At 50.4% G+C, this 27,704-nt stretch overlaps 1 protein-coding gene and 2 long non-coding RNA genes across 10 annotated transcripts; 2 read left to right on the top strand and 1 right to left on the bottom strand.

Annotated features, from left to right (window-relative positions):
* Positions 1-663: 663 nt before the first annotated feature.
* Positions 664-25,163, bottom strand: WNT5A (Wnt family member 5A). 5 transcript variants are annotated; one of them, XM_061396636.1, is made up of 6 exons: positions 24,245-25,163; positions 22,485-23,422; positions 12,997-13,130; positions 11,453-11,703; positions 6,974-7,266; positions 664-3,599 (listed from the first exon to the last, which is right to left on the bottom strand). In XM_061396636.1, the coding sequence occupies exons 3-6, from the start codon at positions 13,074-13,076 to the stop codon at positions 3,141-3,143; spliced, it is 1,083 nt and encodes a 360-aa protein (XP_061252620.1). In that variant the 5' UTR covers positions 13,077-13,130; positions 22,485-23,422; positions 24,245-25,163; the 3' UTR covers positions 664-3,140. The 5 variants fall into 5 exon arrangements, with proteins under 5 accessions (XP_061252620.1, XP_061252619.1, XP_061252621.1 ...); XM_061396635.1 differs by lacking the exons at positions 22,485-23,422; positions 24,245-25,163 and adding an exon at positions 19,017-20,362; XM_061396637.1 differs by lacking the exons at positions 22,485-23,422; positions 24,245-25,163 and adding an exon at positions 15,117-18,982.
* LOC133235299 (uncharacterized) lies at positions 3,781-10,302 on the top strand. 4 transcript variants are annotated; one of them, XR_009732522.1, is made up of 3 exons: positions 3,781-4,037; positions 7,729-9,262; positions 9,544-10,302. It is a non-coding gene; the product is annotated as an uncharacterized LOC133235299 (long non-coding RNA). The 4 variants fall into 4 exon arrangements; XR_009732521.1 differs by lacking the exon at positions 3,781-4,037 and adding an exon at positions 7,152-7,240; XR_009732523.1 differs by lacking the exon at positions 3,781-4,037 and having other exon boundaries at positions 7,240-7,865; positions 8,935-9,262.
* On the top strand, positions 20,492-27,704 carry LOC133235300 (uncharacterized). Its single transcript, XR_009732524.1, has 3 exons — positions 20,492-20,942; positions 25,158-25,327; positions 26,587-27,704. It is a non-coding gene; the product is annotated as an uncharacterized LOC133235300 (long non-coding RNA).

Here is a 27,704-nt window from a genome sequence, read left to right as displayed (position 1 = left end):
TTTGTGGAATAATGCATTCTTGGCATCCTTAAAAGGTTTCAATATGTTACAAGGTTATCCAGAAAGAAAAAAGCAAGGGGCTAACATATCAATTTGTGCGTCGCGGCCGACTCACTGCGCCTTCAAGAAGCACGAGGGCTCGTATTAATTGCACTTAACACAACGAACCTTCAGTTTCCTTCATTCTCTGCAGATTGAGGCTTGCTTTTCATAAAACTACTTTCCAAGGGGCAGAGACACTCCATCCACAGAAAGTTCAAATAGAGTGGTGCACTAGCTGCAGTGGTGAACACAAATACACTTTTTTTGCACTAAAATTCTGTTCATGGATAAAAGCATGTGCCTTTTCAGTTCTTCTCGGAGATGCTACAACACCAACACGCTCTGAAACAATTAAGTTACATGCATAATGCTCAAAGAATGCGAGCAATCCTATAACCAGCTTTAAGCCATCTGCTTGATTTTTTTGAGGAACATATATAGGAAAAGAGAATTCCCCTTTTGTTCTGTTACATATAGAAATCTTTTGAAGCTCCCAAATAATTTGGTCTTGGTAAAATTCTCCACTCTTCTATTTTTCTAACATGTAGTCACCCCTAAACTATCCCTCATGTTTTCTCAAAAACTCTCCACATGAAGTATCTGAAGGACAATTGAAACCACTTACCAATATACAAGTAATATTTTATTTTATATTCTATCTTCCATTTGGCATAAGCCTTTCGATGTTTTGTTTTTGAACCAGTGAAATATACAAATCACACAAGACAGACATATGTACATTAAAAGTACAGAATAAAGGCCATAGAAGATATACATAATATCTGAATGACAAGTAGAATATTTTACATTAAATAGTTTCTTTTAAAAACTAGGATTGTTAAACTCAACTCTCTTCATAAACATGAATCACTAGAAAGGAACAAAAAATCTGGTTTAGCAAATAAAAAAAATTACTTCATGGTTTTTGTATAATAAAAACCAAAAAAGTGACATTTTAAACTAATTAGTGCTTTTTACTTTCAAGATCTTTTGCTTGCAATTCACTGCAGCTGGGAGCAGGGGGAGTGACTATCCTTGTGCAATAAGAGCCACAGGTGGCCGGGCTGACCTGAGGGCCACTGAGCCTGTGAGGGCTGCAGAACGTGTGTCTTCCCAAACTTCTACAACAGCACAAGTCTGAGATGAGAACACAGGTGATGGTACTCTTTGCAAAGAGGTGTCCTGGTTTTTTGTTGTTTTTGTTTTTTTAAACTAGCTAAAGATGTGAGCTGGATTTTCCCTGGGGACTCGGGAGGTGCCCTCAGGTCTAACGGGCACCAAGTTCCACCCTGCAAAGTGAGCAGAGGAAACAGAAATGCTGACATGTGTCCTCTTCATTCCCACCTCTGTAACGAACAAGTAATGCCCTCTCCAGCAAGTGTGCAGAAAACGAGGCTGGAGAACCAAGGGATGGAGCAGGGGAGACCAAAGAAATCTTCAAACCACCACACCCATGACCAAGACCTTCCAGACTCCTCAGAAACACAGCTGCTTCACGATGCTCAGCATGCAGTGGCATCAGGGCCACAGCCTGAGCTCAACTTAGAAACCGTCGGGGAAAATCCCACTTGGATTGCAGTGGAGGACCTCAAGGCTCTAGACCGAAGAAATAACCCCAGAGTAAACTGTAAATCCAAATCACTGGCTGCACTGAGATATAATTATATTTATATATATATATATATGTGTGTGTATATATATATATATATATGTTATGTACAAGAGACTGAGCTATCAGGTACCACTGAACCAACTGTTCAAGTCCACTGGGAACAGTTCTAGGTATACCTGCAGAGAAGCGGAAGCATCAATGGAGAGTCTGAACACAGGATCAGAAGGGGGAAATGCTGCCACACCTCTGTGAAGGCCATTCGCCAAGTGATGTCATGAAAACATCGAAAACTACTGTTCCTCGAAATAAAAGTTGTAGGCGGAATAAAATCCCTAAGTAGCGAGCTGTTTTCCAAGAGGAGCTCCTAGGGTTTCATTCCCTGTCCTACAATCAGAGGGGACCCTGCGGAGCTCCGCTTGGAAACGCGGCTGCAGCGCAGCAAGGCGCGGAAGCAGAGGGGGCGCGGGGTCAAGGAGGGAGGGCGGAGGTCACTTTTTTCCCTCAAATAGGTTTTCTGCTTTGGTGCAGGGCTGAACTGCACACAAGTACCTTGAAGTTCAGGTTGAGGATCTGTGAATGGAATTCATGTGTTTTCACTATTATCATTTATTAACCAAGTATCCCTAAGAAAATTACAGTATATTTTCCTTTATCGCCAAGCCAACCTCCCTGCCCTTCTCCAAGCAAAACGTCTGGTACCAGAATCATTCAGGGATCCTTTTCCAAGCGGATAACCTGATTCTCACAACAGCTTTGAATGTTAAATCAACTGACTCAATAAAAGGAGTTTTTTGTGTTTTAATGTCTAGGGCTTCTCTCCCTGCTCCCCAGGTTTCAGTAGCTAATAGAATGGACCAGCTGTAGATGGAATGCTGGAGGACAGTGAGACATATGATAAACCTTCTTTCTTGAAGGGATATGAGATTCTTGTTCTCAAATTTTAAATACATTTTGGAAATATTTCAGGCTGGCAGCCCCTGGGAAAGAGGGGGGTGGGGTTCTCATTGTTTTGTCTGTTTCTCAAGACCTTCCGGCTTCCCCAGACCGCAGAACTCCCTCCCAGGCGCTGGGTCATGCATAGCTCTGGGCCACCTCCTTGCAGTGGGGTGCTACCTGTCCCATGCGATAGCTGAGACAAAGAGAACAATGTTTCCTTGACCTCCAGATGTGCACACATCTCAGCAAGGGCATGTTTTTCCCCCCCCCCCCATCCATTATACCATCAAAACAAGTCTTGTCTTACCTTTTCAAAGATCCACAAAATAAATATTTTCTTGGTTCCCAACCCCTATTGCCAAATAATAATTATAATATTATTAACCACAGAGTTCTCAGATGGGAACAGGGGGAAAAAATGGTTCCGGTTGCAATTCTTAGGGATGAAAAAAACATTAAAAAAAAAAACCCAAACAGAATCACTGTACTTTCTATAAATAAGTGGGTCCTGGGAGCGGGGCCGGGTGACGGGCAGGCGGCGGGGCGCCCGCTACTTGCAGACGAACTGGTCCACGATCTCCGTGCACTTCTTGCACTTGACGTAGCAGCACCAGTGGAACTTGCAGTGGCAGCGCTCGGTCTGCACCGTCTTGAACTGGTCGTAGCCGCGGCCGCAGCACATGAGCTCGCAGCCGTCCATGCCCTCGGACGTCTTGTTGCACAGGCGGCCCTGCGTGCCCAGCGAGCCGGTGCTCTCGTTGCGCACGCAGTAGTCGGGGCTGGGGTCAATGTAGACCAGGTCCTGGGTGGTGGGCGAGTTGAAGCGGCTGTTGACCTGCACCAGCTTGCCCCGGCTGTTGAGCCGCATGGCCGCCGCGCTGTCGTACTTCTCCTTCAGGGCATCACCCACCTTGCGGAAGTCGGCCAGCTGCAGCCAGCACGTCTTGAGGCTGCACGAGCCTGACACCCCGTGGCACTTGCAGGCCACGTCGGCCAGGCTGTACACCGTCTGCGGGGAGAAGGGGACAGTCAGCGGGGGGCACCCTCACCTGGGAACCCAGACCCTGGTCACCAGCTCAGCCCGGGCCACCTCCCCCTCGTCCTCCAGACCTGGAGGCTTTTGTGGCCTTCTTTAAAAATGAGTCTGTAAAACAAATCGGTTCTTACCCCTCATTGTTACACATCATAATAAACTACCTGGTTTTGAATGGGAACAAGAAACAAAATTGTTGCCTTGGCTTCTTTTTTGGAAGCAGGAGACTGCCGTCAGGTCTGACCTGGACTCCTGTGAGCAGCAGCCTGTGAGGGAAGCACCCCACCGCCTGTGTCTCAGAGAAGGAAAGTGAAGCCCAGCGAGCTGTGTTAGCAGCCCAAGCACTGGGAAGGAGGGGCCATGACCGGAACCCAGGCAGGTGGGCTCCAAGCTCACGCCATGGGCGCCCAGCTGGTAAGTGGTCAGGGTTCAAATCTTTCTTCATTCTTACTGTTCATACTGCCGTGGGGCGAGCCCTGTCCTAAGAGCCTCTCCACTCTCATCTCATCAAATCCTCCCAGCACGGTTGTAACCTGTGCGGGACTGGACGAGGGCCCAGTGACGCAGAGAAGGTAAGCGGCCCAGATGGTCACACAGGCTGGATAGAGGGGGACCGGGCCTGGATTTCAGGTACCTTCACTGCTGCTTCCTGCACAGCCCCCACGCTCTGCACAGGCTGAGCGCGTCCACCCTGGACCCAGACAGACACAGATTCTGTCCTGCCCCTGAATTTAGGCAAGGGCATCACCATTCTGGGCCTCCATTCCCATCTGCAAAGGGCACTGTGGTGGTGCCAACCTCACGGCAGTGTTACAAGGGTGAAACCAAGACATGCTGGCTTGAGGTACTTAGCAGGCAGGATGCAATCAGCAGACCTGGTTTGCAGGGTGACGAGGGCATGATGCTGGGCCCTGCAGCAGCAGCACCCACGGGTCTGGGAGGTGGCCGCTGCCCATTTACAGTGCCGGCTGCCCGGGGCTGTGCCAGTGAGCCTCCCAAGCCAGCACGCTGCTGGCAGCGGCCTGTCAGGACCTGGAGGCCAGAGCCGTGCAAGGCCACTCCTGCCCCAGCAGCGACCCTCTCCCTCCAGGGCTTCAGAAGGGGCTTTCCTCAAAGGGGAGCTCAAGCGTACCCCCTCCACATGAAGGGTTTCAGGGCCGCGGCTAGGCTAGTGTGGGAAAGGGTTTTGCAAATGTATTTAACCTTCAGTCCCCTTTGAGGAGAATCAGAAACTAGATTTTCTTTCTAGGAGTCTAATACGGTTTCCTGACCGAGTGTCCAGCTTTCCTCCTCTCACCCCTACGATCCTGGAGGAAAACCGTCTTCTCTGTAACCTCATCCACCAGGATCAAGCATAGTTTGCTGCTCCAACTATAACATTTCCAAAAAACCTATGTACAAATGCTCATGTTAAATGAAATTACATCGAATGTGCTTTTCCCACTCTCCGACCCCTCCTGTCTCCCCTTGGAAGTCCCTTGACCTGCTCTTCTTGGTTGCTAAGCTCCTGTGATTTCTCTCCATGAGAGAAACCGAGGAAATCCCCAAAGAAGGCTGAAAGCACCAGAGAGGGACACAGTGGGTCCCGAGTCAGCCATACCTCTGTCCTGGAGGCATTTGTGGTCTGAGACGCTGGGCGCCCTGCATGCAGATTAAGGTGATGTGTCCTGGGTAGAGAACAGGACCAAGGTGCTAGGCTCCCGAGACAGTGGGGTAGCCATGCCCACTCCAAGGCCTGGGCCGGCTGCAGGGGGCAGAAAGTCCACCCCTGGTACAGGCACCCCAGCAAAGGGGAGCCTCAGAAAGGAGTGGCCACGCTCCCCTGGAGCAACCATCTGACCCCTCAGGCACCACAGGTAAGATTCTGTAGAGTTGAGTCCTTCTGTGGTCCCCCCCATAGTCAAGATCAAAGCTGAGAAGAAACAGGTTACCTGGAGGGATCTGGGTTACTTCCACTTTCCTATGTGCTCTGCTTCATTAGGTCTAGTGACTCAGTTATCATCTATCAAGCACTTACCACTGGTTGACACTGAACTCAGCCCTTCGGTTGAGCCTTATTAATTAGAACTCAGAAGTGGCCAAGTGTTAATAACAAGGTTCAGTCTACTGTATGACCCCAGTGAGTCCTTACAGCAACCCCAGGCGACACTGTTACTGTCCATCTAACTGGTGAGCAGATGGGGCAACGGACGCTCAGAAACAGAGCAGGGTGTTAACCTAGATTTCTTTAATCCCCAAACCTGCAGCCCTTTACCCTCGAGCTGCAACGCCCTAGTTTAAGGGAAAAAGTGCCTGGGCTGACAGCTCCATCCCCTAATTCTCTGCCCTGCCTGGAAGTGGTTCTCCAGTCTGTTTCCCGCCTTTCACGAGAGGGTGTGCGGGGCTCTCAGGTTCCTTCCTGTACCCTGGATGTTACTTTGTGATTACCATTCCTGTTCCTCACCCCAAAATACAGAAGACTGAGATCTCTGACCAGAAAGTTCCTGGCACCCACCTTGGGTTCTCTGAAAAAAATAATGGCCCTGGTTTTCAGTGCTGCCAAAGTTAGGAAAAGTTTTCACCCCCTCATTTTAAAGCAGCCATAAAGTGCCATGTGTTTAACCGCAGGAAAAAAGGGTCTTTTTAACTATTGTGAGGGAGCTTTTCACAGCCCCACCAGGGGAAGGAAAGAGTGAAACGGGGGATGGGGTGGAGGGGCGGGCTGCCTTGGGAGGACTTTCTCTCTGGACACTTTCGAGGCCCTCTCTCTTCCTTCCATGGGCCTGATCGTCAGACCTACGAAATTCCACCCGGTTGGTTGGAGAGTTATCCTAGAAAAGCTCTTTTTACAAACCCTCAATCCATCAGGCCTGCTGTCCCAGGACACAAGGAGGGGCACAAAGAGGGGAGGAGGTAACCCGGAAGCTGGGCGAGGGCTTGCTCAACTGGGCACCTACTGAAATAAATAACTCCCTCTCCCCAATTTAATCTTAATCGCAGCCACAAACTTGTTCCAGGGAGGAGGGCTGCGAACCTAAGCAGCATGTTTAGCTCTGGCCTGGCCAATTGCGCTGGGGATTTATTAAAGAGGCGGAGAAAGATCTTTCTCAGGCCACTGCAGGCGCCCCTTGGCTACAGCTGGCCACGGTGGGCTGCTTCCGCTCCAGGAGGCCTTTCTGGGGTGTGCACCCCTCTCCAGGGAGGCCTGTGGGGAGCTGGCTGAGGGGAGTGGAAGGACAGAGAGGAGCAGGCAGGGGGAAAACAGACCGGAAAAGCTGGGAAGGGAGGCGGAGACAGGAAGAGAGCCGCAGAGACACAGGGAGAGCCGGGAGCCCCGGCCCCTCCCAGGCCTGCGGCGGACGGAGGCTCACCCGGCGGCCGGCCTCGTTGTTGTGCAGGTTCATCAGGATGCGCGCGCTCTCGTACGAGCCCTTGGCGTGGATGCGCTCCCGCTCGCGGGCGTCCACGAACTCCTTGGCGAAGCGGTAGCCGTAGTCGATGTTGTCGCCGCAGCCGCCCCACAGCCAGTCCCGCGGCAGGTCCTTGGGGCGCGCGGCGCGGCTGCAGCCGCAGGTGGACAGCTCGCCCTCGCGGCAGGCGCGGCTCATGGCGTTGACCACCCCCGCGGCGCTCACCGCGTACGTGAAGGCCGTCTCGCGGCTGCCTGCGGGCGAGGACCGGTCAGCGGGCGCCCCCCACTCTGCAGCCCCGGACGGCGAACACCCCTACCCGGCTCCTAAAGGGGGAACTAGGAGGCCCCAACACGCAGAAACAACCCAGGAGGGTATTAACACCCACACACCCCACCTCTGCTCTGCCATTTCAGACAGAGCCCAAGGCGGGATGCTCAGAGATCGATTGTTCTATACACCTCTTCTGAAAATAACCCAAATGCCTAGAAAAGAAGTCACCAAGGGAAGAAAACACACAATTGGGGTAGACTTCTTGACACTTATTTTAAACATTTGTTACTATTTTCATTCTGAGTGACCTACAGGACAGGAGCACAGAGGCTTAGAGCCTCTGAAAGCCCTAGGCCCCCAGGAAAGCCAAACACTGCAGCCGCCCCTTCCCGCTCCTGTAGCCCCGCTGGTAGTAACCTGGTTTCCCCTTCCTCCGTCTGCAGCATCAAGTCTGACTCAGAACAAGGCTCCTGACTTCCCCAGAGGATATTTCTCAACCGGTTCCTAGAGAGTTACAAATGAAATTCTCGCCTCTTCTCAGTTCCCAAGCTGCCCGGCCTGATGCTTCTTACTCAAGAAGGTGAGTATCTTACTTTCACAACAGCCTGCCGTTCTTTAATGTCATTTCTGTGACTCCGCAGCAGCCTCTGACTCCAAGTGTCAGGAAAACAACAAAAAGGGGGGGGGGGGGATAGTCTTAAGGAGAAAAGAAGAAAAAGGTTCTCCTGCCCTAAAACTTGTAAAGAATAGCTCCCTGTCAAACAGTTCTATAGGAGTCCTATTTGTATGGAGAAAAACGGAGGTGAGCATAGACTATCTTAATTTCCAATTTCCACTTGTACCTAGAGACATTTCTACATGGGACAAGAAGTCACTTAATGAAAGTGTTATACTACGAGGGAGAAGGGTTAATACCCAGCCAGCTGAAGCTGGGCCTGGGGGGCACGGGGTGACAAGGGGGGGCCTCATTTTCCTCAAATATAAAATAAGGGTATTGAACCAGATGCCCAGGGGGGAAAAGGCCCCTTCTGACACTGGGATCCCTGTACCAGGATCAGTTTCTCTTAAAGAGCTTGCTAACAATTTTTTTTTTTTTTGGTGGGGGTAGGGAATCACAACAACAGCTGACCATAGTATTCAAGGGCCATCCTGCAGGAGGGCGGCTCTGCCAACTCAGGGAACCTGCAGACTGCCCTTCCTTTGGGCTTCTGCCCCTCAATCTGTGACCACTTGTGATTCCCCTCTCAGAAATGGCGATGGCTCTGATTTACCAAACCTTCCCTCCCACATTGTAAAAAATGAATAACTTGAGGAGTGTGCTGGTGGTTGGCAGGAGGATCCAGAAAGTTCCTGTGGGGGTGTTCCATCTATCTAGTTGAATTAGCAAGGCAGAGAACATCAAGGGAGTGGTGAGAAATGAGGAGAGCAGACAGATCCTAGGGAGTGATCTGAGGATTAACACTGATAGTACAGAAAACCCTGTGGACAGGAGACTCATAGAATACAGAGGTAGCTTGAGGAAGAGAGATAAACCATCCTCTGGAGACAGAGGAAGAGAAAAAGCTCTGTCCTGCATACAGAGAGCATCAAAGGGATTTTATACAAAGCACGACAATGCTATTCTTGACTATTTTCTTTTTTTGCCCCAGAAATCAAACCTGGTAGCTATCTCTAAGCTAGTTGGTCACTGCAGGGAAAATGTCAGCATGAGAAGTGCTCTCTGGCTGCAGCGTGGGGACGCAGCCATCCTGGAAGCAGCACTGCATCGGGTGACAGCTCCTCCCTGAGAGATCAGCCTTCCTGTCCTCACCCTCTGGGAAGACGGCGCCTTTCTTACACATCTTTTCACAGCAGGCAAACAAAGACAAGCCGGAGACAAAAGCTGGAAGGAAAGACTAGCATGATGAAAAATGAGGACGTTTTCATAATGAAGAGGCGACTGTGTACAGCGCCTGGACTGGCCTCTAAAGAAAGTAGGTGAGTGCTTGGGGGTGGCAGCCTGAGTCACAGAAACTGGCCCCATCATAGGGTCTCTCAGGGAGGAGAACCAGCTTCCACATCCCTGGTGAACTCCATGCTCTGGAGTGGGCACCCACACACTTAGCATCAAAGGTGTTTCAAATTTTCCCTTAGCTCATTCTCATCTAACAAACCCTAAAGTAGAAAAGTGAAAATGAAGTAACTTCCACCGTTGGGGTGGGGTTCATGTTCCTCTTCCATAAAAATCGATTCTGATTTTTCCTCTCTCTCTCTCTAAGGCCCTGTGTTCCACCACCATGAGCCACCCTGCAGCAGCTGTCTGCTCTGAGAGCTCGGACACCTGAGGACCCTTTGGCGAGGGGGCCTCAGGGATGATGGTACGATCCAGGAGGGCTCCCTCCTCTGGGGCCATCATGAGCTTCCACTCCTGCCTACTTCCATCAACCAAGACGGTGCCTCACAGCTAAGGACCAGAGAGTCTACTTACAGGGGACAATTAAACACAGGCCTTTGTACCAAGGGTTCTGCTTGTTCCCTAAGGAAGGAGTCTCTTTGAATCTTGGACCACATTTTAAGTAAATCTTCAGCAGAACTCAAATCCACTTAGCAAATGATAGCTTATTCTGAACATTTTGGCCCCAAACAGGCTACATACAAAGAGGATCTTAAATCAAAGCTGTGTTCCAGTGACTACACAGAAAAACAGTTCCAATTGCTGTTTTCCTTCCTTGTTACCATCAGAGGTGTATGATTTTCACTAACTCATACATATGGGAAAAACTCCCAAAGTTTGAGAGGAAGGTAGATAGAGGGAACACATAAGGCAAAGGTGGAGAGAAGGCTGAGAGGTTACTGTGATATAGCTGACAAAGATGTTTTTGGATCACTCACAATATCAAAATGCAGGAGAATTAAATCTTCACTACACCCTGAGTTAACCACATAAGGCAGCCCATATTTGGGGAAAACTCCTGTGTTCCTGAAGCTTAATTCCTAGATTCAGGTCCCAGAATATGCATTAGCACATTTTAATCATTAACAGGAAAGCCCTAGGAGGCTCTGTAGGCTGAGGCTGCAGACCGTTCTCCCATTCAATTAGAGGAACGGCTTCCAGTCCTGTATTATTTTAGTTTATGAAGCCGCTTGGCTCAAACATCCACTGACAACTCTTTTTTGTTCTCAATGAATGCACTTTTCAGGGTTTTTTTAAAAAGCATTTTATCCATCCGTGACGGACATTAAGCCAACTTTTTATCTTCAGTCAGTATAAATAGTTAATTGCTTTGATAAATTGCTTATTTTAGGAGTCACTGCAGTCATATTAATTATATGGGCTTGTTTGCATAAAAGTAAAGAGACCAAAAATATTCACTAGCACACACACACAGGACCACATCTGTCAGACTGTAGCCTACACTATTCAACTAAACCAGAGGCAGACTGATTTTCCAAATTCTTTGCCTTTAGCCCAGTTTTAGTGCCACCTTCTCCCTGAATAGAATAACAAGTTCAACAACACATTTAAAAATAAAGAACTGGACGTGAACGATACATTAAACACTTTTAAGTTTCCAGGTTGCCCTTTGAAGCAGGTGTTCTTATATCAATGGCCAACTCACAGATGTAAATTGGATCACTTCTAATTAAAATTCTTCCTGGGACTAAAAGTAAAGTGTCTAACACGTTTATCTCAATAGATAGCTTTAGGAAATATCTATATTAGGAACATTAAAACCTTACTTACGTCCAGCTCATCCAGCATTCTGCAAGATGGCAATTTTCAGTTTGATGCCTGGGCCATCTGAATTGTGGTTCAAGTTAGGAAACTTCTAACAATTAAGAGTTTTGAAGTTTAAGGACAGAAATGACTCAGCTTTCCCCATCTACTTTTGTGAAACCAACGTAAGTGTTCTGGTACTATTTTACACAAAATGCTTTTTAGGAAAATTAAGTGATGAGAAAAATGAAGGTGTAGTTGATGCCCACCCTCTCCTGATCTAATTCAAGAAGTCCAAAACTTATCATTAGACATCCAGAGGACAGGCACGAACACAGCCATAATGACAGAAGTCCCAAGCTGCCACCCTGCTGGAAGAGTCCCATCAGATGAAGCTTTAAGTAACACTAGAGACATTTCCTAGGAGAAAAGTTTCTATATATTTAACAACATCTGAAATGGTTTCCTACCGATCTGCATGACCCTGCCGAAGACAGAGGTGTTATCAACGGTGCTGCAGTTCCACCTCCGGTGCCGGAACTGATACTGGCACTCCTTGATGCCCGTCTTGGCGCCCTCTCCAATGTACTGCATGTGGTCCTGATACAAGTGGCAGAGTTTCTTCTGTCCTTGGGAAAGTCCTGCCAGTTGGCTGCAGAGAGGCTGCGCTCCTATGATATATACTTCTGACATCTGAACAGGGTTATTCATACCTAGCGACCTAAAAAGGGAGGGGGGGGGAGATGTGCATTCAAGATTTACGTGAACTCTCAAGGTGGGCCCCCTGAAAACATGTCAGCAATACAGAAGTTTAAGCACACAGATGCTTTTTCTCTCCTGCTTGTCCTCATGACAAAGTATGAGACGGGCTTCATAGAACTCCTCTGTTTAAACTCCACTCAGAAAACGGAGGCATTGTATAGCCCCTGTCCCGCCATCTGGCTTCTCAGCTAGAGTTCTCACTCCCCTCCTTGCCCCTTTCTGCCATATACCTGAACCAAAATCTCTGATATTCCACACCAGAAAAGGGGTAAAAGGCAGTCGGGGGGGATGGGCCTCTGACATGAGAGAAAATGACTCACTTTGCCCCACAAATTGGACCGATCTGCCTTGAAAATGTATGAATACGGAGAGCAGACATAATTCGACACGGGTAGGAGATAGCAGTTCCTTTTGACGGATGGAAGAACAGGAGGACAAGTATACAGACGGAAGAAAATTCACCCTGTTCTGGAAGTTTTAAAAGGGCTCCTTATGTGACTGTGAGGGACCCAAGACAGAGTATCCGGGGAACAGAAGTCATGTTTGACAGAAAAACGCTGTTCATTTACAGTAAAAAAAGAAAAAAAAAACCCAGAATGCAGTCAAAAATAATCCTCTAGATATAATGCAGTCTACTCTCTAGGCCCCTACCAGCAAGAAACCCGCATTTAGGGACACTGAACTACTCAAGGTAACCTTTTTTGATTAAATTTCAAGCCCTCAGTACTTCCCCACTTGGAGTGTAGCTATCTTCCTAGTAACTCTGCCTACCTCAGACCCTGAAAGTTAGTAACTTCAAGTGACAGAAAATAAACGTTGGAACTCACTTTTACTACCTAGAGGTAGCAAAAAGCACATTTTATAGATAGGCTTAGAATTATTAGAGAAGTGAATTCTGGTTTCCCTTAATTACATGATGTACTACAAGCATAATGTGAACCTCAAAAAAGACAAAAGTTAAATTTATAGCTTCTATTCCCTATGGAGCTAAAGATAAGCTTCACAGTGTTAAAAATAAGCAAAAATTTTAATTCACAAAATTTAAAGAAAATTTTGATTTAAACATTTTTATATTTATATATATATATACACATATATAAATGTCTATAAAAATATATATGTGTGTGTGTGTGTGTGTGTGTGTGTGTATTACATAAATACACCCAAATTCACGACTGAGAATATTGCAGCATTCATTATACAATACAAACGAATCTTAAAGTAAAAGAATATGCATATAGGATAAACTTACCACCAAGAATTAGCTTCTATTACAACCTGGGCGAAGGAGAGAAATATGGCCAAAGCCATTAGGAAGAACTTGGAAGACATTGCCCTTCCAGCCGTCCCCCAAGCAACTCCTGGGCTTAATATTCCAATCGACTTCTGGAGAGGGAAGAAAGGAGCAGATGTTTATTGCCTCTCAGATAATTTTCAAGCATACAAGTTTAAACAACGGAAGCATCCGGGATCTCTCAAGTTTACTGTTGATTGACTGCGCTTCTCCTCCGTGAGTTTTTGATGGCAAGATATAGGCAGTTTCTTTTTCCAAATTAATCCACCCACGCAACCTCACCAGGAAATCTGATTTCGCTGGGATCCTGCGCGCGGGGCACGCCAGCGATTACAAACATGTCTCAATGCTGTTGAGTCAAAGCCCCGGTGCCAGGCGCTGCCTCCTTCCTGCTTGCTCGCGTCCTGCACCCCCTCGCTCCCCTCTAGTTCCGCGCTGTGCTGAGTCCCTCCTCGGGAATTCACTCGGGGACCCGCTGCCACCCTCGTCCTCTCCCCGACCTGGGCAGAGCAACAAGTGGAGCCGGAATTAATTCCATGGGCGAGAGGAGCGCGAAGGCGAGTGGAGCGCGCCGCCGGCGGCTGCGAGGGAGGCGGGGTGGCCGGCGCGGGGGTGGGGGGTGGGGGCAGCACGCGGGAGGGAAGGGCAAGGGGTGGGGGGCGAGGCCCCCGGGAGCGGCGAGCACGGGAGTGCCCAGCTGGGAAATGCAGCTCTGAATTAACATCATCAGTTTCATAATCAGTTTACCGCCCGCTCCGGGGCTAGCCGCTTCCATAGCGGGAAAGGCAGCCTGGGTTTCCTTAGACCGCTCTTCGGCCAGACTGGGGTGGGGAGGAGATGGGGGCGCACGGGGCATAAGGGGATGGGCGAGCGGCTCTCCCGGCGCAGGAAACCGGAAATCAGTGCCCTCTCCCTGCCTTCGGCCTCCGCCTTGGAGTGTATCCCAAAGGAGGGATACACAACCCCCCACACCCCAGGTCGCGCTGTCCGAGGAGAGGGGCTCCCTTCCCGGCCCTCCCCACAGCGCTCCCCCAAAATCTGATTTTCTCACTCCCACTACCGCTCCCTCCAGTCCCCACTTCTAGCAGCTGCCACGGAGAAAGGGGAAAGGAAGCCGAGGGGACTCCAGTTTCCTTTGGTCCTGGTCTGGAGTTGCATCTCGCCATCGGGGCACCTTGAGCGTGGTCTTGAAACTCCGCTACCCCACCCTCCAGCCCAATTCGGACGCGGTTGGGTCAGTCTCGCAAGATGAGGGTGCAGGGCGAGGCCCGGGCCGGTGCGAAGGAGTCCCCGGCTGGGCCAGAGATGCGCTGGCTCCCGCGCCTCGGCCGAGCCCCTGGATTCCAGGGCGCAGAGGGCCTCGGCAGCGAAGGTTCCCGTCGTCAAGAATTTCGGGGGCAGGGGGCGGCCTTGGAGGTTTCCGCCGCCGTCCTCCCCACTGGTGACTTCTCCACCTGTAGGCGGTGGCGGAGCTAGACGGCGGCGGGTGGGAGGAACGGCTTTCCAAAATCCCCTTTTACATCTCTGATAAGAGTAACCCTGCCGCGCTGCGCCACCCTCGGCTCCCAAGGGAGCCCCTTCCTCGGAAAAGGAAAGGTGAACCTCCTCCAGGCTGCAGAACGGCCTGGGCTGGAACCGGCACCAGAAAAGACTGGGGGACCGAGGCAGCGGTGGAGACGCGAAGGGGCTGAGGAGCGCGCCTCAGCTTTCCCTTGCCAGCCTCCCTTTTGGCCCGGATTCCTCGGGGCTTCTCTAGAGGAAATGCTTATGCGGTCCTCAGTGTTCGCCACCCAGGGCTCCGCGCCCGAGGCCCACTCATCCCTAAAACGTCGCAGAGCTGGGGGGCGCATGCCGCAGAAGAGAAGCCTGGGGTTTCCCCAGCCCAGGAGAGAGAAGGCTCGGTCTTCCTCCCCACCCCCGCCCGAAGTGTCAAGTTTCCTCCAGGGGAGGGGGTGGCTCGCGAGGGCTGCCTTCTCGCGCGGCCCAAGCTGCGAAGTCAACTCTCTCCATCGGGGGCCAAGGCCGTGCGCGTGCACACACTCATACACACTCACACTCTGGCACATTCACACACTCACTCGTGCACAGACACACAGGCTCTCCGACGTGCTTCCCAGGCGGAGGCAGAGACCGCGCTGCGAGCCGCGCGCACTTTTCCAGCTTTCCGACGGGCGGGGCACTCGGGGCGGGGCGCGGGCAGCGGAGAAATTGATAACAGATTCCGCGGATTACTGCGGATCTCTTTGTTAGAGGAGAAGCCACACAAACCGATCCCACTCTCGGCCCGACGACCTCGGGGAGAAGCCACTCGTTCATAGAACTGGGGCCAAAGTGGGAGCGGGGCAGTTGGCTTCCGCGACGCGGGTCTCTAAGCCCGGGGCTGGGAGTAGGCCGGAGGTGTCCCGAAGGGAATCTGCCGGGAGAGCCCCGCGAGTCACATCTCCACTTAACCCGCGCGCTTGCCCGGAAACAGCTTGGCCCTCTTCCCGCTCCAATCCCCCGTGCAACCCAGAAAAGGCCCCACAAGTTTAAAGACTGAAGGAACCCACAGCCAACTCACTGATACATCGAACTGTAGGGTAAACGTCCCTGCCTGTTTACCAAGAGAACTGATCCGAAAAGAGGACAAAATAAGACCTTTCCGGAGACCGTAACATGCAGGGTAAAAGTTCTGGGCAGAAGCTGAATTCACCGAAGACCAGGCTAAAAATTTTGAACAATTTCAGGGTCCGAAGAAATGGACTTTGTAAGGATACTTGGCATCTGTTTCTAGTGCGCGTCTGAGAGGAGGGCTGCGGGCATTTGAGAGGTTCTAGCGCAAGGGAGGGGTGAGGTGGGGGTAGGGCGTTTGCGCGCCCTTGTTTCCAGCCCCAGAACAGATCCACGTAGAGTAGGCTTATATTGTCTCTCCTCCAGAGCCTTCCCGCTGGATTAAAAGTGTCCCTAACCCTTCTTTATCAACTGGTGTGCGGGCCGAGAATCCTCTAAACTCCGTTACGCGAGTTTAGAGGACTTTGGGGGGCGACAGAAAGCCCCGGAAAGCACGCTCAAGTCGGAGGCCAGAAGCGCCTAAAAAGAAATTCCCTCGAGGCAGGGAGAAAATTCTCGCCCCTCAGCCACTGGCGCTACCTCACTCGGTCTGGACACCCCCTTCCACTTCACGTCCAGCCCCAGCCCCTAGACCCTAGTCTCTGGGAGCGGAAATGATGGAGAAACTGGGAGAATAAATTAGATTGACCTGGGCTCGCGGTGGCGAAAAGCACAGGAAACTCTTAAGAATCCCAGCTCTTAGTGGGAGATAAATTTTGTTTTCCCCACTTTAATCTCTCCCGAAAGCAAGGGGAGAGAGATGGAGAAAACTGCAGGAGAAAAAATCAGTGGCAGCCACAAAGTTGGGGAACGAGGGGAGAAGCAGGAGGGGATGGTAGGCTGAAAGGAGGTCCGTTTTGGGGGAGCCCAGGAGGAGCCCGCACTCCCCCAGGCCTCTAGCCTGGAGCAAGAGAGCCGGAGCTGCCCCTAGCCGCCCGGATGTGTCCACAGCACCGAGGGTCGGAAGGGGTGGGGGAGCCGACAGAGGAGGTGGAGGAGGGAGTTCCTTGAGCCCCAATCAGTGCAAGGAAGGTGTGTGCAGCTTCTGACTGTCCTGACTCAGAAGGGACACCAACTCGGGTACCAGGGAGTCTCCGAGGGAAGCACAGTGGCCAAGTCTAGTTCTCTTGCCGGCCTCACCTCATCCATCCTTAGACAAGATCTCCAGACTGCAAGCCAACTCTCTCTCACACACACACCTGGGGGGACCAGGGAGAAGAGGGAAACATCACTTCTACCTTCCCACACAAGAAGTCTAGCCTAGCTCTCTAGGCACAGCCTCTCAACTCTGTCCCAAAGAACTGTTTGTCGGCGGAAGGAAAGAGAAGGAAAATTACAGAATGCTTCAACACCGATTTTTCAGAGGTTGTTTCAACTCCACTTTTTAATAGACAAGAAACTGAGGACGAGAGAGAAAAAGAAGCGCTGGTCCTCGGCTTACAGGGTGAACCAGTGAGGGGGTCAAGACCAGACCCGAGACTTCCTAGGGGGACGCTCCTGCTCCTTAATGTGCCGGGGAGAAGGGGTACCAACCCTTCTTCCACTCGCCCGAGCCCCATTCGCTGGGTCGGACACTTGACCCCTTACTAATGCAGCCGCGCAGGGCAGCATGTCCTCTGGGGGCCTCCGAGGGGCCTTCCTGGGAGAGTGTGACCTAGCGATCCGAAGGGATGTTCTTGTAAAGCCAGAGGTGGGAGGAAGAGGCGAGCAAGCTGCCTGCCCGGCCAAGACACAGGCTCCAAGATGTCCTACCTCAAGGCAGCCAACAGGGGGCAGCCGGCACCGCACAGCGAGAAAGAAAAAGGCAGAGGACTAGCTGAGCTTTGGCAGACGGTGCTAACCCCTTGTGCACCAGAGCGCTCGAACGAGCGGAGGGAACGGCTAGGGACTCTGACCGAGCCTCCTGGGGAGGGAGGGTCTTCCTTTGTGGCACCAGGCCTGGCTGAGGATTTAGTAAGTGCAAGACCCGAGAACTGGCCCTTTACTCTCCACAACATGCAGGGCACAGATCCACACACTTGGACACACAATGTCCACTGCCTGCACACCCTCGGCTCCCCCACGGAGTTTGTCTAGAAGCAAAATCTCTGCATCTGGCCGGAGTAGCCTTGAACGTTGGCAGGAGGGCAGGAGGTGTGATCCCACCACTGACTCCAAGTGACTTCTAAACAGCGAGCTGTCCGTCTAAAGAAAGACGGGAGACGAGAAGGGGCCCCCATGCCAGACTGCGATTGGAGACTAAAACAGGCCACGGGGTCTCCAAGCTGTGGGTTTTTTATAAACTTTTTTGAGGGGGTGCTTTAGGAAACATCTGAATTCCAATCCCAAACTTATTTTCTAGAAAATTTAAAAGAGAATCAAGAAAAATGAAAATAAGGATCGAAGCCTGCAGGACAGAGAGGAAAAATTGTTTGGAAAATAGCTAGTTATACTGCAGGAAATGTTAACTTTTCGTAAAAGTGAACTCTCGGTGACCCTCGGAGTGTGTGACTCGGCTTTAACATACAACTGACAATTAAAACAAACAAGAGTTCACAAACTGCCCCCCGCCCGCTCTCCCAACCCGGAGGCCCAAATGTTTCTAAAGGACAAGGAGGATTCCGCGCGGGGGGCCGGGGTGCGCTCTCCCAGCGGACCAAATTAGAGCCACCACCGCCAGCCCTCCCCACCCCCATCACCGCTGCAAAGTGCGGAGCTCACCCAGTGGCGGCTAATAATGCTAATAACGCGACCCCATCCCTGCGCCAGGGTGCGAGCTGGCCCCCTGCCAGGCACTCTTAAAGGCACAGGGCCTGCTGCGCTTGGGTTCCCCGGCTGCATTGAGCCGGCAACCTGGCCTCTGGCAGCAGAAGGCGGGGGGTACGAGGCTCAGGAATAGTCAGCTCCTGGTCTGGCTTCACGGTCTCTCAACCAAGGAGTCCCCTTCCCCTTTCTGAGCCCCGGCCACCCACCCTCTCGGGGTCCGCGCCAGTGGGCGCTTGGTAAATATTTGTTGAATTGAATCATTATCCTGTTACTGAAATATACATAGTAAGCTACACTTGAGTTTCTCAGGGCAAAAGGAAAGTCGTCTGCGGACCTCTCAGTTTTTCTGCGCTGTCTCTACCCCACTTTTTCTCCAAAGTCTAAAAAAGTTTGCAGAACTTTTGGTGGGACAAGAAGAGGTCTGTCTCCTGGGAGACCGAGGTAGTGCACGGGGATGGGGGGAGGGCGAAAGGGTAGGGGTCTCAGCCAGCTACGCGGGGGGGTTTAGAGTCTCCAGATGTAGGAGAAATGGAGGAGGGTAGGGAGAGGTTGGCGGGGGGTGGAGGAGGGTCAGTTAACTTCCAAAATAAAACAATGTAAAGAAAAAAAAAGTGACGAGCCTCGGCGACACACAGAACACCTACCTTCATTGCGAGGGGGAGGGGGGCGCGGGGAGGAAGTCGCCACCAGAGCCGAAGAATCCAAGCGGAGCGTCCTCGTTAAGCCTGCGGAGACGATCCTGCGCGGAGCTGCGGGTTCCTCCAGGGCTCGTCCGGCAGGCTCTGGAGACTGGAGCCTAAGCCGTCACTAGCGTTCGAGTCTGGGTGCCCGAGCCAGAGTAGTGCTGGGATGCGCGCGGGAACCGAGGGGGCGCCGAAGTCCGCCTGCCGGCAGCCGGAGCAGGGCCCGGCCGGCGCGCAACAAGGGAGCCGCGGGGCCGGCGAGGGCGCGCAGGCGACTGTTCCTCGGCGAGGCGCTCCCTCTCCAACGTCCATCAGCGACGGCGGTAATTAGGGCTTTCCAACCCCAAATGTGGGCGTGATTGTGCAAAAGACTTTACAACAAATAATAAAAAAAAAAAATTCTTCACAAGAAGGTGAAAAAAAAAAATGCCCCACAACTCAACTCTGGCCCGGGGCGGGGTGTGGGGGAGGTGATCCCTGCGCCCAGGTGCCTCCGGTTCATTCACACCAGGATCCTGCAGACTTTTGGCGGCTCACGCCTCCCGATCGCCAGCTCCTCCTCTACGAGTCAGTCTGTGGCCGAAACGTCTGCTTCCAGGCGCTGATCCCGCGGCCGCGAGTGTGTGTGTGGACGTCTGTGTACACACACAGACACACACCCAAACACACACACACACCCACACACACACGCGCGCACTGCAGCTTGGGGGCCACAGAACAATCAGACGCGCACGGGTTTTTCTCCTGGAGATGCCGCTGAAAACGCTCCAGTCGTTATCCGAGCTGCCAGAGTCAGCGCCAACTTTTGTCCTTTCATTTTAGGGTTTGGCAAAAAGGTGGGAGCAAACTGGTAAAAGTCGTCCCTGAAAGTTCTGCCTCTGGTGGATTCGGGGACGATGCGCGACTGCCCCGGGGGGAGACACCGGTTCCCCCTCCCCACCCTCTTCTTTCTCTCTTCTGGTTAGTCCCCCCTTTTTCCCCCGCCTTTCCAGGGAAAAGGGCGAAGAGGCGCTAGGGCCAGGGGCTTCGCAGAGGCTCTTCAGCTCCGGCGGTCCATGGCCGGCGTGGCTGCCCACCTCCTCGTTTGGCGCCGGGGCCTGAGGGGCGGGAGAGCGGGCAGCGGGCGGCGGGCGGTCGGGTTCCGGCAGCGGCGAAGGAGCTCACTCGGCACAGGCTGCACGGAACCGGACTCCGGGTGGCGGAGGCGGCGCCTGGGAGCTTGCAGCAAACTTCCACGCGATCCTGCGCCCCGCAGACAGACTGACCGACCGCAGGGACCGCGTCCCCCCCCCACCCCCCCGGCCCTCCTGGCCAACTGCCTCCTCCTCTCCCTCCCTCTCTCCGGACTCCTCTTTCCCCTGGTGTTCTCAGGGAGGAAAAAAAAAAAAAAAATTAAGTTGCAGAACCAAAGGCGGCTGGAAAGAGAAGGGGCGGGGGGTGGGGGGGGGGGGGTGGATAGGAGGAAAAAAAAAAAAAAAAAAAAACCCAACTTTGCCTTTGCGCATGCGTGGTGAGGCCGACCTATGACAAACTCCGCAGGATTTTAAAGCCGTACCACAAGCTGGGGTGCAGGGGGGGCGTCGGTATACACTCCAGGCAGGAGCCCCCTCCTCTTGGCTTCCCATCCCCCAAGCATCTGATGAAAGAGAGAGGTCCATTCCTTAGCCGCAGCCTGACAGCCGCCTGGCGCTCTGCTCTCCTTCCAAAGCTGCCTACTCGCTGGAAGGTGAACCCCAACTTCAGCTTGGACCCCTTGGCTCGCCTGTCCAAGGCTGCTTGCACTGGGCTGCACCCGGGCTGCCGCCATGCCACGGAATCTCTAGGAGGACCACCTCCCCATTCTTATCCCTGGGGGAGGGTCCCCAAGCCCCCGGGCTGGAAAAGAGGGTAAGTGCACAAGCCCTGCATCGCCCCCAGTGTAGCAGATTTGGGTACTCGGTCGTGATTGAGCATCTGGCTGTGACCCAGTGCATCTAGAAGCGACCCATGGTCCTGCCGGTTGGATCTTGACTGGTTCCCAACCTCAGGTGTGAAGCCTGCAAAGTTCGGCAAAATCAGGTTCCGCTGCAACTTCCAGGCACTTCCAGACACCTGTGGTTTGGGGGTCCTGCTTGGGTGGGGTTGCCAGATGTGTCGCCTACACCCAGCATGCCAAGGGTGACCCAGGTTAAACCATGTCTCACACTGGAACACAGTTACTCTTCTCAGCTCTCACCACCCCCAACCAAAGGTGGAAGGGACACCCACACCCCACATACACACACACACACACCACACACACACACACAGAGAACATTTCTGCAGTAACTCCAGCATGTACTTGACCTTAAGGCACGTACTTGGGACGGTAGCTGTTCTTTACACCCCCCAACTCCCATCTCTGGCGGACTACCCCAGGGCATCGCCGCAGGTGCTTCCCAAGTCCCTTCCTGACCCTGACTTGTCCTAGCTGACTGCACCTCTCCAAGGCCCTGACCTGCTGGGCGCATCAAAATGGCAGTATGAAACTCGCTTATTTCACCGAGGGTGCGCGCAGACCTAAGGGCTGTTTACCTTAGATCCCCTTGGGACGCAGCCTATTCACCCGAATCCCCTTTCCGCTAGACCTTATCTAGGCCTTGACCACTTGGGGGGCTATTTTCCAATTTATAATCTAGCCTTAGATCTGCCCATGGGAGGGAGGGTCTAAACAAAGAGGGGTCTCCGCTGGACATGCCACCCCCCCTTCCCGCCCCCCACCGCCCTACCCCCCACCCCCACCCCGCCCCCACAGTTCCCTCTCCAGTTCCTTGGCCCAGTGGTTGCAACCTGGCTTATCCGGGCCGTGGGGAGCACACTCTCAACCCAGGCATGTGCCCCAGCGATGCCCCACAGACCCAATTCACCCACGGAGGCTCTGACAAGTGGCCAGAAGTAAGCTGACCAAGAACACAGTTCCCCTGGTGGGGGTCGTCACCCAAGTGCTGGAGGCCAATGTTTACAAGATCCTACTGGCAGAATTTGCCCCCCACATACCATCAGTCCAGAAACACCAGCTTCCTCACCACAAACCTCTTTTTTTTTTTTTAACTTGTTATATTCTGAATTATCTGAACAACTGCCTGCTTCTCTCCCACTGCCTTTGTTAGTGTGTGTAGACACAGCCCCAGCACTTTTATTTCCTGCTCTGCTGTCTTTTCTGTCCTGGAGAAGACACTAGAGCTGGGTTATGGCTGAGTATAAACTCTGAAGTCTGGAGTTCCAGTCCTAAAATTGCCACTTTCTAACAGTGAAACTTTAGACATGTCATTTAGCCTCTCAGAATCCTCTTAAACACACACCTATGACAACTATAACAAAAATATTGATTTTGTTACAATATAAACAAAAATCAGAGAAATATAATGACCTCGCCACACAACAAAGAGAAACAGAAATATGATGACCTACCTGGTAGGAAAGCAGTAAAAATGAAACAGATGACCTTGAAAATCTGGGGTGCAGCGAGAATGAACAGCAGAGCTCATGGAGAACTTAGCAAGGGTCAGGCAGCACACAGGGCACTCATTACCTGCTCCTCTACAAAAAGCAGCTCTGAAAACGGGTTTTCAAACTCCTGTGGTGGTGAAACTGGACCTCCTGTGACAAGATCATTTAGAGTCTTAATTTATCCCAGTTGAAGTGAATGTTCATACTTTTCACAGAAGAAATACGAATGGTGTTGGGTTACTGGGTACTTCCCCAGACCTCACGGGGGCTATTTGCAAACTAAATTATCATATGCCCCCATTTTATCTTTCAAAAAAAATTCTAAAATTTCCAACAAATCAGTCTGTCCCCAAGGAGTTCAGATAAAAGATTGTGAACTTTATCTGATGACATTAATAATGTCTGCTGAGATTATACCCCAGGAGGATGCAGTAAGCTCGGTAACAGTGTTTTCCACGGCTCTCATTCACTCTACTGCTCAGAACAGTACCTGGTACTTAGTAAGTGCTTGGTAGTGTTTGATGAATGATCTGATGAATGCATGAATGGATGAAGGAATTCTTTCCAGGGGAAAATGTCAAGGGAAACCAACTGTGAAATCCACTGTGAGCCTTCAATCAGGTTCTCCTCTGCAAAGCGGGCCCTGTTGTAAGCAGCAGCCCCACCATGGGTGTTGGGCAGTTTGGCTGGCAGACAGGCAGCCAGCCAGAAGGAGGGAATGGATGCCCCTTCACCTCCCTCTTCAGATATTCTGGTCTCACCTGCCTCCAGTTTGTGCAACTCCATGGTTTCCCTTTTCCAAGTGTGTGTGCATTTGGGTGTGTGCATACAGATTGAGTCATCTGCAGACACACTGGCAAGGCATCGCCATACTCCACTCATTAAAAATGCTTTTGAGCCTGTGGAACAAATAAATCAATATTTTTGGCTGCTCTCCCACCAGGGTTATTTCACAAAACAGAGTGTGAGATAAGGAATTTATGAACGATCGCATCCCCATGCTGGCTTTCTCAGTGGGAGAAAGCAGGGCTGGGCTGTCATTCTGGGAAAATCTACCCTCCTTTTATGCCCAGCAAATAATATTTTATGGCCCTGGGTTTATGGTGGTGTTTTAATGATCCGCTGTAGAAAGCGGTTTTCTCTCCAGTCACTAGAATTTGTCAAGAAGGGCTGGAGGCCATAAAAAAGGGACGGGCCCCAGGGACAAACAGGCTCCATCTTCTGAAATAAACTAATAAAGATTCCCGAGATGTTTACTCCTCCACCTCAGAGTCAAGACCAGCCGGGCAGCCGGCGAGGGGCCCACAGATGGAGCACTAAACAGGACAAAGAGGCCGGAAGGGGCTCAGGGCTGCTCACCACCACATGGCCACAGTCAAAGTAATACCAGCACATTGTGTTACCACTGGCCTGGATGGGAGGGCGTGGGGGGTGCCGGGGAGACACTTTGTGACACCCGGCAGACTGAGAGTCTCTCTGAGAACCTTGGGCTCTCTATTTGCTGGGCCTGATCACAGTTCTCTAATTTTGAGCCCTAAAGTCACTGGTACTTTCTGTGTGGGTGTCAGGGGTATTCGGGGGTGTTGAATAGATGCTTTTTTTTTTTAAGTTTTACAAGACATCGAGGTCAAACAGACCTGAGTCTGAATCTCAGTTCTGCTTCTTGCTGACCTAGTGACTCTACAGGAGTCACTTCCCCTTCTGAGCCCTGATTTCCTCACCTGTAAATATGGAACATATTAGGAATGTTCTCACAATTGAGATCATGTCCAAAAGGCCTCTTTCCAGATCTGGCCATGGAGAAGAAGGCTGCAGTGATTTCAACACAAGGAATATGCATCCCTGGGTCTCTGAGTAAAATCCTGGAACAAATGAGTTGCCTGAGGAGGGTATGGATGCAGGTGTGGGAAGAGAAAAGTATGGGATACAATTATATGTGATCCACTGGGTCTGTGCAGTAGAATTCAACATAGATGAGGGTGATAAATGCTGAGATAATAGTGAGTAATGAATAATAGTAATAATTGCAGGTAACATTTATTGACCTCTTATGTACCAGATATCAGCCCCTGTCTGAACTCTTTAAATTCACTGCTTTGTTTCATCTTTACTATTTCATGAGGGTACATCTTGTTATTATCTGCACAATATGGAGAAAAAGAAAGGTTCAAAGAGGTCACAATTTCTATAAACCCAAGCAGTTCTGGTGTTCAAACCCAAGAGTTTGACCCCTGGTAATCTGACTCTAAATAACAGAGGCTTAACCACCATACTTTACCTATAAATAATGAGAAACCTATTTGTTTTTTTAGTTATCTCCCTGGTTCCCCAAATGTGCCCACACTTTTCGCCTTGGCCAGCTCCACAAAAGGTGTACCTTAGTGGGAAGAGTCTTTCCCTGAAATGTTTTGATTCATTTCACTATGCCCCAAACCTGGAAACCTCTGGAATAAGCCACACTGGGTCTCCTGCATTGCAGGCGGATTCTTTACCAGCTGAGCTCAGGTAAGCTCCATAAGCCACACCAGGAAAGCCGGATTCAAGTCCGGTTCACTTTGATGGATCTGTCAAAGATGGGTCCTTATTTCACTCTCTGGCTTGCTAGGAAGCCGTGACTCCCTGCCTTCATTCCAGCAGCACCATCAGCAACCACAGCATCCACACTCAGCAACTCACCGTGAATCCTGACCTTGTCTGGACAGCGTCCTTTGGATTCCCTGCTCTTTGCATAAGGCCTCGGTCTGGTGTTCCTCCCGTGTTAACCATGAAGCGAGGGATGAGGACATGAGGGCTCACTCTTCTCGGTGAGGCTCAGATCACATCACTCCCCTGCTTGAGGTCCTGCATGGACTTCCCAGTTTACCAGATAAAGTCTAAACATGGTGGCCTGCCTGCCAGCTTCACTGCAATGTGTCCTCCGCACTTTCTGTTCCCTCTGCCTGGAAAGCTGTTCCTCCCACCTGGGTCCCCTCACTGCATTCAGGTCACCACCTCAACATATGCATTAACCTAAGAGAAGCCCTGCTCGCCCGGCCAGTGGTTCTCTGTATGATTTTCTTGTTCTACCCTGGTCTAAAATGATCTTGTTTCATCGGCATGCATGTTTGTTTTCTGCTTCCCCTTGCTAGAATGTAAGCACTAGAAGGGCAGGCGTATCCTCTCTTTTTTCAGACTGTAACCTCCATTGACTGGCTGAAAGAAAATGCTCAGAATGAATGAATGGCCATACTCATAGCTGCATAACTGCTAAGCATCAGTCTGAGCATTGATAATATGACTCTAAATATTAGGGGTTTAATACTGTATATATACTTAACCTATAAAGGCAAAACTATTCTTTAATGTCTCCCTGTTTCCCCAGATGTGCCCCCCGCTTTCCCTCTGACCTCTCCCATATAAGACTTACCATAACCAGAAAGAGTCTGATAAGAAAAATAGTTTCTTGTGAAGAAAGACAGTATTCTATTACTTCCCCTTTTGCTATATCATTTCTTTGGAAAGGCGATTTTTTTCCTTAATTGGCATTTTCTTTTAAAAGGCAGCTGGCATGGTGAGTCTTTTTGTCCGTTTGCATTCTCTGTGGGCCACTGCATCTCTTGATTCTGGGTTTAGGAGAATATTGATTAACTATTTGCAGTAGAACCCAAGTCCCTTTATTAGCACAGAAGAAGCTGACTTTCTCTTCAGAGAGATAGGAAAAAATGCTGGAATTTTATTGTTGCCTTATTTATTTATTGGTCACAAATTTCAATATCATGTGCCTAAATCTGTGCATTAGGGTTTAGAAATCTGATTTGGTTACACTTGTTAAAAATTACTTTTGTTCCCAAACAACCCATTACCCAGCCCAACTCCTGGGTATGTCAGAGTAGGTTTTCAAATTCTTCAGCTAAGTTCCTTTCTCTGGAAGGGAAATCTAGAAAAGTGCAATTATTTTTCAAAATTTTTGGACTTCAGCAAGCAGTGAAACCAGTTAGTGGAAGAATACAAGCTCATTAGAACGGCTCATGTACAGATTCAGTTCTAAGCAGATTCCAGTACAGCTCAAATCTGTTCTTTCCAGGTAAGAAGCAGTGAACAGTCTTCCTTTCATGACCACCTAGAAAGCCTACCTGGAAGGTAAGTGTTAAGATGGACTTTGCCTGAAGAAGAACAGTGCACCTGGGCATCTCAAGACTGCTTAAGAATAGGAACATCTCTTCTTGTTATTTTCAGCTATGTGACACTTCATTTTTTAATTTCAAACCAATGATGGAGAACATTTTTTAGTAAGAAGAAACATAATAGCAACATATCTAAATGAAAGGGACAGAATTTTACCATTTAGTCAATTATTCGGTATACCAACCTATGCAAAAAAATATCTAGGAAGCTGAGGCATATCTTTTATTAATAACTTTTCAAGAATGTTCTGACTCATCATAGCAACTGCACATCTTGCTGAATTTTAACCAGAGTGGCTCTGACAAGATTTTCTTTCTTCTGTGCAAATATCCTTGACCTCCTTAAAAGGGACCACAAATAATTCCAAGTAGCAGAATGAAATCCCAAGTCCCTTTAATTTTGTATACATTGCCACTATAATCATCAGTGCTCAATAAAGTGACACTGTTATGACTTCTCAAATCTGTCTCAGTAGATCAGTGAATTTTGGAGAAAAGCTTCTTTTCTCCACTTAGTTTAATCTGTAATTCAGTGTTCTGTAAGTGTCCGTTAAGGTCAAGTGACAATTCATTGACTTTGAAACCATGAGAAACACTCGTAGGGCCAAAGATCCTGGTGTCTCCGAATGTATTTAAAGTAAGTGGTTTTGACTTAGGCAAAGATTTCTACTTAACCCAGAAGAAAAGCAGTCACTCCTTGGAAATACCACAGAATTCAGGAAAGTGAAATGAATAATGGCAAAGGATTAGATTTACCTATTCCAGCCTGTCCATATATCTACCGAGTATATACAGGAACACGATGGCTCCACTCACGTGTCATCTGTGGACAGCCCTCCTTTCCTCAACCCAGGAGTATGATCCTCTCCGTCATGCAGACATGTCATAACAGAGATTAGTGGGTATGTAAGCATCATGCCGCCCTCATTCTGCATGCTCAATTCAAGGATGTTTGAAAATATCTCTTTCCATTTGAAGACGGAATTCGATCCATATGGTGGCATCGCCTATTTTAAAA

This window comes from Bos javanicus, chromosome 22 (genome assembly GCF_032452875.1).
Source record: "Bos javanicus breed banteng chromosome 22, ARS-OSU_banteng_1.0, whole genome shotgun sequence".
Classification (NCBI taxonomy): Eukaryota; Metazoa; Chordata; class Mammalia; order Artiodactyla; family Bovidae; genus Bos; species Bos javanicus.
Note: the sequence above shows the minus strand (reverse complement) of the source record. Positions and strands in the feature narration are given on the sequence as shown.